The following is an 8177-nucleotide window of genomic DNA, read 5'->3' as shown; positions in this document are numbered from 1 at the left end:
TTAACAAATTTGATAAGAAAGCTGGTGACTTTATTTTTACCCGTATTGAATGACTGGAAACCTGATGTTTTGTATGGACTTATGTTGCACCTTCATGATTACTGACTCCTCACACTCGTACTCCTTATCTACAAATGAATATAAAACAGAATTCTGTAAGACCTGAAATCTGAATTTGCTTTGGCATATTAAACTGAAAAACAGCAAAACATCAAAAAGGCACAGTTATGCCTAAACAAGCTTAATTCATCTACCCTTTACAGAAGCCAGCAAACCTTGGAGAATGTGGTAAAACAGACAATGGAAAACAGCTACTTTATTATTATTTTATTTGTTTTTATCAAATCTGTCTGAAAGAAATCTGTAAGGACTTTAGAGATTGTTTGTTAATGAAGAGTCATGCTTGCAAACATTTTTACTCACATCTGTCTAGTGTTTATGTTTATCCGTGATATTTAAATGTCTGTTAATCAAGATTAAAGGGTCAAAGCAACCACTATGTCCTATGAATATAAATGTTTCTTATTTTTATCATCGCTTGGCTACTCAGTAAAAATCAAGTCAAGCAGAGCTTAAGATAATAATATTATTATTATTATTATTATTATTATTATTATTAAAAAAATACGCTTATGAACAGCCATTAGAAATGTCTTTATTTCAGGCTTGAAACAAATATTTATTTCTCGTTTTATTTGTTATTTCTATTTTTTCAACTCCATTTTCTATTGTTTGTTTTTATTCATGTCAAAGTATCACTGAGCGAGCAGTCTTGGTGATATATTCATCATTATAAGAATTTGCTTTGTAGACCTCACATATACAGTGCACAAAGTTTACATTTCTGTTACAGCTTTAACTTTCAATCGAATAATGGTTCTGAAACAGATACTTAAATTTAGAGATGGAGAAGCGTTATAAGATGCTCTTAAATACAGATTAGTAATAATATTAGGACTCGTGTCTGACTAATGTGTCCTTCACAGACATCCACTGAAAACACAGCAGAAGCAAGATAGCCCCATAAAGAAGTAAATAGCTCATTCTTAGCAGTGCTATCACAAAACAACTTGGTTAATCATTTCCTTCAGACAGGATAACAGCCAGTTTTGTGAGTATATAAAAAGCCGTGTCGGCAGGTAAGTTTGCTTCAGGGTTAGTAGATAAGCAAGTATTTAAAAGTGACTTTATGTTTGGTGATTTCCTCTTTAATGTCTGATTGGAAACGTTGTTTAAATGCATCAAAATAAAATACGAAACTTATATCAACCATTTCAGGATGTAAATATTCTGATAGCAATCATAATATTATGGCTGTCACTGTCTTTATACGAAGAGTCGTTTTCCTTTTCTAGACCTTTGTTTTTTCCAGCAGAATTACTACTCAATTACACTATAATATCTCACATTACAAAGTACAATGATAATTGTATTTTATAACATAAACATACTGAGTTTTATTTCGAGAGATTATAATTAAATATACACATTTGCATTTTTAAGTGAATAGAAGTCCATATTGAATTTTCTGTTTATTGTCACAAATTTGTAGCAGCTCTACACCGAAATTATGAATTTTGAAATTAAGATGGCAAAAACACACAAAAAGAGTACAATTAGAAAAATAATAACAGTTTGAGTAACGAAAGCAAAAAGATTATAAAATGTATTTAGTGTTGTTCAGTCAAAAATGCTGCACGCAATATAAAGTCAAACAAAATTTCACATTACTGTTATTATTGTTGTTGTTTTATTGTTTTTACATTTCCTGCTTTTAAATACTGTTAAGGCAATGAATGAACAAATAAACTCTGTCGCAACCGCTCTAAAGCAAATAATGAAAAACAAAATCCGATATGACCAACTAACTTCAAATGTAAAAACAGGCCTAACCGAGACCATATGGCTTGGAATCATTAAAACGTTTTTTTTTTTTAGTTTTGCCGTAAGGGAAACGTTAGTTATCAATCTTAAATGAAAGGAAATGTAAAGTGTCAAAGTATGCATTTCTTAAGAAAATAAATAAGATTGATTTTGGATTAGTAATTAAACGTTGATATCGCACACATTGTCTTCTTATCATGATCGATTAGAATAGTACACAAATTCGCTTGACTGCATATCAATGATTGATTATCTGAGAAGATATTGTTCACCGGCAATTTACGGACAATAAATTAGACCTGGATGTCATTTATACTGGGCTGAAAACCAAGCATCAAGTAACTTAGAGTTACAATAATCATGTTACAAAATGATTTCAGAAGCTTTTCCTTTATAAAGACGCGATAAATAAATATATATTCTAAATAACTTGAAAACTAAAATTTTCATAAACACAGCTTTTGTTTTGCTAATCATTTTATGTTTTTTAAACAAATGATTAATTTCAAAATTCATACCATATTTCAGACTATATTCGTAACCACTGGCCAAAATAACTCCGATCTTACTTACATTACACCACACATCGGCCAGAAAGGAAAACAATTGTGGTTAACTGCTATTTGCTTTTATCAAAACCTACTAGAAAATTTCTTGACGTCCGAAAAACGTTTTATGTAAACAAACGCAAATTACCCCTGCCTTAAAATGTTTTGGATAATTTTAGCAAGCGTGGTAGCGATTAAACACCGTTTTTTTTTTTTTTTGCAGTGATCGCTAGCATTTAATATAATATCCTCTGCATTACATTGATGACCTGATAGCAGTTCTATCACTGCTTTGTCATTGTGATGTCCAGACAGTTTGTTTGACTTGGGTAATGGGTTTATTAACGTGTCCTTGCGAGGCATGTAAACACTGCGTAAATTCATTCTGATTTAACTATCAAGCCAAATGAAATGATCATTAACATGGGTCGACCTTTCAGCAAATTAAATGCATTATTATCGACGACAGGAACGACAGGATCTCAACACAGACAGTCAAACAATGTTTGAAAACCACGAAAAGGAATTCCTGTATTGATTCTGACGTTTGCACCCCATTTCCTAAACTCCGATGTGGGTCTCTTTATCTGGTTACTTTGGAAACAATTAAGGCAAACAGTGTTTTAGAGGTAAACTGCAATGACATTGATACATTAAATGGACAATGGCAACATGAAGTTTAACACATTAAAAGTTGTTCCATTATAATTTAACGTAAACACAATCGAAGAGAACGAGAAAACACACTCGGTTATAAGAATATTAGGCTAAAGCTAAACGCTTAAATCCATATGAACTCGGAAAATAAAACGGAAAAATCAATCACTTAATATTATATAAAAATATATTGCTGTGAACCCCAACAATATAAGTATGTCAATTGTGTTTCACATAAGATGCAATTTATACAATAACCTGCCTAATTCTTCTGATGAATCGTTTCAGAAATTCTTGCATTTGAGGTTTATTTAAACATTATTATAAACATATAAAACACAGTTTTCAATCAACAGGATAACAATATAAAGTTATAGCTTTGTTATTTAGTCTACACATTCATATGATTTTATACCAAAACATTTTTTCACTCGGAATAAGCATGCGGTAAATTTATTGAAGCAATCAAACAACTACGAGAAGATGGACCACACAACCTCTGCATGAGACATACAAGTGTACCCCACTCACAGACACAATTTAACAGTAGTAGGCTATGGAGGCCTACAATAAACACGACGTCCTAGTAACAGGTTTGTGTTTTGACAAACCCATATTGTTCCCATATAAAGCACCTAATAATTTTCAAATGGTGCAAATGTTCCATTGTTCCACGTTTATATAACCTTTAGGCTATATTTACATTGTGTAACTTTAACATGTCTTCATAATGTCAAATCCAAAATCTGGACAATTAAATTGTTGTGCAAGTTTAGGTAAACACAGACAATCCGCATAATCCGATTGGAAATGCCGATTGCATCAAATCCAGTTGTCCATTGTTCAGGTATCCGTTTATTGGTATGTAATTCGTCAACTATTGTATTGGCATGCGTTAAGACCAGAGCCGGGACTCTGCAAACCGCTATATCCAAAAGATGGATGCTGCTTGGATTTCAGTCTTAACGTCGCAAGGCTGGAATTACAAGTGTCCCTGTACACACTGTAAGGTGAGCCAGGAGGCCCATACGGACATGTGGACGAACTCATGGCCGAATTTATTGAGGAGGTCCCGATGCCGTTTAGATTGCCGATGTTATTTAGACCTGTTGCTGACATGCCGGGCACGGCAGAATGTCCCATCCCGGATGCCATAGTCATGGATGAGATGGAGCTTGGGGCTGAGAACATGGACTGGGATGTAAGGGGACTCATAGAGTTAAAGAAAGTAAAGTTTTTAGTGGCCAGTGGGCCTGTCGCGAGTCCTTTGTTGGTCCAGTTGTTGTAGGTGTACGCAGGATAGACATCATCGTAAGGTTGCATTAAACCGCTGAACTGGGGTAGATAGCTGTTCTTACACAAATCCATTTGCTGGTTGCGCTCTCTCTTTCTCCATTTCGCCCTTCGGTTTTTAAACCAGACCTGTGTAAAAGAAAGCACATTTCGCATTAATTAGCCAAGTATAAAATACTCTTAAGACATTCTAGAACTTCGCGGTACTGCTAGTGCGCATACATTTGTCATTTATTGTAAACACTTTGATGCAGCGCATGGGTAATGTATTTAGCTCAAGCCTATAACTCCATTCGACCTTTATCGCATGCATAACATGTATTTTCTTTTTGGTCAAGTTGTAGAATTGTAGTTGTAATTAAATTGATTATGTTGTAATGTAATAATTAGACATTGGCGGTAAAACACTGAAAGGCCTATACCTCGAATTTCGAATATCAGCGAGATGTTTTGCATATCAAAAACCAAAAAAGCATTTAAAACATACAATTTAAATTCTATAGACAAACTTAAACGAGTCTTAAATAAATGTATCATTTACATTGTAATAGCTATATTTAACCAATTGCAAAACCCCCGTCTTTTCTAAACATATTAATTCTCGGTCTGTTTATTAACAACCTGCAAAATCTGTTTTTAGAATTTAAATGCAATGAAATGTAAACTGCCTAATATATATTACGAAACATTTCTGAGAAAAGGGACTAACTCTACATTAAGATATTTTAATGGTTTCAACAATTTCCTTAAGCTTCGTAACTGAATAAGAACATGTCAAATTCATAAAAAGATGAACGTAACTGAGAAAAATACACAGAAAAAATAAACTATAATATATAAACAATGCGCCAAATGCATTTGAAATATTTCCTCTATTTATGAGTGATTTATTTGCAGTGCATTATCATCCCATCCACTGAAATAAATTAGATAGTCTTGAATTGTGTCTTAAATTGTTTGCAAATAAAATGTAGCACATATGCAAATGATAAAAAAAAATCAACATGTGTGCATTGCCTGGTTCATTAGTTCTAATATGTATACGATGGTTCATCTGTTCTCTTACCCGGACTCGGGCCTCTGTGAGATTAGTCCACACCGCGATCTCCTCTCTGGTGCTCATGTCTGGATACCGGTTCCTCTGGAAAGTAGCTTCCAACTCCTGCAGTTGCTGGCTGGTGAAGTGAGTCCTCTGCCGTCTCTGTTTCTTTTTCTTTGATTCGTCCGCGTTTCCATCGTCACTCCTTTGCTCGACAGATCTCTCCTTTTCTGGGGAGACCGAATCTTAATTTATATCTAGACTCAGTGCTCAGGCACATCTATTTTTCCAGCAGCATTTTGAAGCAGATGCAGGCGGACAGAGGTGCTCGGGTGCTGTGGACGGCCAAGCCAATACAATCCGAAAATATCCAAGTCTCAAAGAAACTCTTTTTCACAAACGAGAGCTGAGACAAGGTTAAATAAAATATTTTACAGCACAATTTGTGTTCTAACAAATATACAGGAGCCTATTTGTATTATCTATATTTATAGGTTCAAGCTGTTGTGGAGTCTTTTTAAGGAAATATGTCTACATGTATCTCCACTGATGTTGTTGTTAAACAGATATATTTACATATCTTTTAAAAAAAATATTCGAATTAGAATGCAGATCGTGTATCATTTAAACCTGCGACATTAGGTATGACGAAGTCGTCTAAACTGTGCCTAAGGGTATTTTTATGTAATAAAACAAACATACAAAATCCACAACTTATGTAAATGTATGTTTTAAGTAGAAAAATACTGCAAACACTGATATGTTTTAAGCACGAAAGTGATGTGGTATAGCATGTAAAGTCCTTTTCTGCTGTTTCATTATCAGAAGACTCGCTGCTGGTGTTTTCCAGCGTCTCTCGTGTGCTGGTGCTTCTCGGCAGATGAAACGATGAGGCCATTTCCAAAGTCATTCCACCTTTAAAACAATCATGCGTATTACAAAACCTCAAACCTCAACGAGCCACAATACAATAGCTAAGAAATCCACAATCATGCTCTAGTAAAAATACGTGGAGAGCGAAAGTTTGAATGCGGGTTTTCCTTAAAAATACTAAAGGTGTAATGTTTAGAAGTAAGTGTTCTGTGAACGCAAATGGAAGCGCCCACAACCGCTCACAGCATAGGATCCACCCATCCTCTCCTCCCCGCTTCCACTGTCAGTCCCTCCCACAAAGTAAAATCAGTTGAATGCAACTAAACCTTTTATTCAATATATCTCTTAGAGACGCTTCTGTCAACATTGTTCTACTTTGTGTCGCAAGAACATCCAAGAAAAATGTGTTTTTTGCATTTTGCTTATACAGAAATGCACTTAGCCTATAGTGCATTCAGGCGATGTAGGACACACGCACGCACACACACACACACACACACACACACACACACACACACACACACACACACACACACACACACACACACACACACACACACACACACACACACACACACACACACACACACACACACACCCTGTTGACAGTCTTTAATATATAAAAAATACAATTTTTAAGATATTCAGTTTATGGGGACACTTCATGTATAGCATATAAAACATTTCATTATACACTATGAAATGTCCCCGTAAACCACATATACCCCCCACACACACAGTTAATGTCTGTTAAAAAAAATAACGTGAATAATATGGCATGAAGTCTGCTTTAAACCAACAAACCAAAGGGAAAAGTGTCTTATTACTTAATTAGGCCTATAAGGCTACATTACTGAAATGAGACTTAATTCAAGCTACCAAACACAATTTTCCCAAACATTTTGCCGTCACGGACCAAAATAAATCTAAGAAATAATGTTAATTCTCCATTTCAAAAACATTTACATGTAAACTTCTGTCATAGATTAAAACAGTCTTACTCTTTAAATAACTGAAAAATATCCAGACTTCAACGGTTTGCATTACTAATGCTCTTACCTGGGCACTATGTAAAATCACGCGTATGTAATATTGTTATATTTAAATTCGTTGTTTTTATTGGGGTTATTCAGGTCCGTTCAGTATTTGAAGCACTAACCACACCAAGCCTATACGAATTACACTCTCAAATGTAATACATTTAGATATAAATCCATAAAGACCCTATTATTCAACGTACATTAGGCTACACATGATGACTAGTTCATTCCATCACGAGGAGATAACAGCAGAAGTGCTACAAACAAACAAACAAAGAATATTAATTTAGAATGACTTACAGGGTCCGTTTTCAGAAAGGCTGCTTGTTTTCTTCTGTAAAAATCGTCTCCATGCAGTTAAAATATTTCGCTACTCGAATATGTGAGTGTAAGCAATGTTCAAGAATATGTGTGTTGAGATGCAGCACAGACGCCAGTATCAGGCTGATGGGTTGACGTCACTCCCACACGCTGTTCTGGGTGACGTCACAGTCTCACGTTCAAAAAACCTAGTAGAAGATGAGCTTCTGAAAACACGTTCAAGTAGACGGTAAGATGAAAAATCTTGAAATGATAGGCCTACATAAATTTTCATTTTTTAACCAGTCTCAGCCTTGTGTGTGGTCATATGAGGTTATTTATATTTACATATTTTTATACATAAACACGCATTCATACTTTACATTTTTACCGACTATTTGTTATGTTTAGACTACATATAGTGTTGTCTTATTGTCGTGGAACAGTTATTGTAATTCTGTTTTTGCAAATGAAAAGAAAGATCGCATTGTATACTATACTACATCAAAATTCTATTATATGGTTATAAAACGATAATACGAT

At 34.6% G+C, this 8177-nt stretch overlaps 1 protein-coding gene across 2 annotated transcripts; it reads right to left on the bottom strand.

Moving 5' to 3' along the window:
- Window positions 1-1530: 1530 nt before the first annotated feature.
- On the bottom strand, window positions 1531-7791 carry pitx1 (paired-like homeodomain 1). 2 transcript variants are annotated; one of them, XM_073871016.1, is made up of 4 exons: window positions 7635-7791; window positions 6232-6336; window positions 5449-5654; window positions 1531-4511 (listed from the first exon to the last, which is right to left on the bottom strand). In XM_073871016.1, the coding sequence occupies exons 2-4, from the start codon at window positions 6329-6331 to the stop codon at window positions 3963-3965; spliced, it is 855 nt and encodes a 284-aa protein (XP_073727117.1). In that variant the 5' UTR covers window positions 6332-6336; window positions 7635-7791; the 3' UTR covers window positions 1531-3962. The 2 variants fall into 2 exon arrangements, with proteins under 2 accessions (XP_073727117.1, XP_073727116.1); XM_073871015.1 differs by lacking the exon at window positions 7635-7791 and having other exon boundaries at window positions 1532-4511; window positions 6232-6568.
- Between the last annotated feature and the right edge of the window lie 386 nt (window positions 7792-8177).

The sequence above is a fragment of the Misgurnus anguillicaudatus genome, chromosome 9 (genome assembly GCF_027580225.2).
Source record: "Misgurnus anguillicaudatus chromosome 9, ASM2758022v2, whole genome shotgun sequence".
Classification (NCBI taxonomy): Eukaryota; Metazoa; Chordata; class Actinopteri; order Cypriniformes; family Cobitidae; genus Misgurnus; species Misgurnus anguillicaudatus.
Note: the sequence above shows the minus strand (reverse complement) of the source record. Positions and strands in the feature narration are given on the sequence as shown.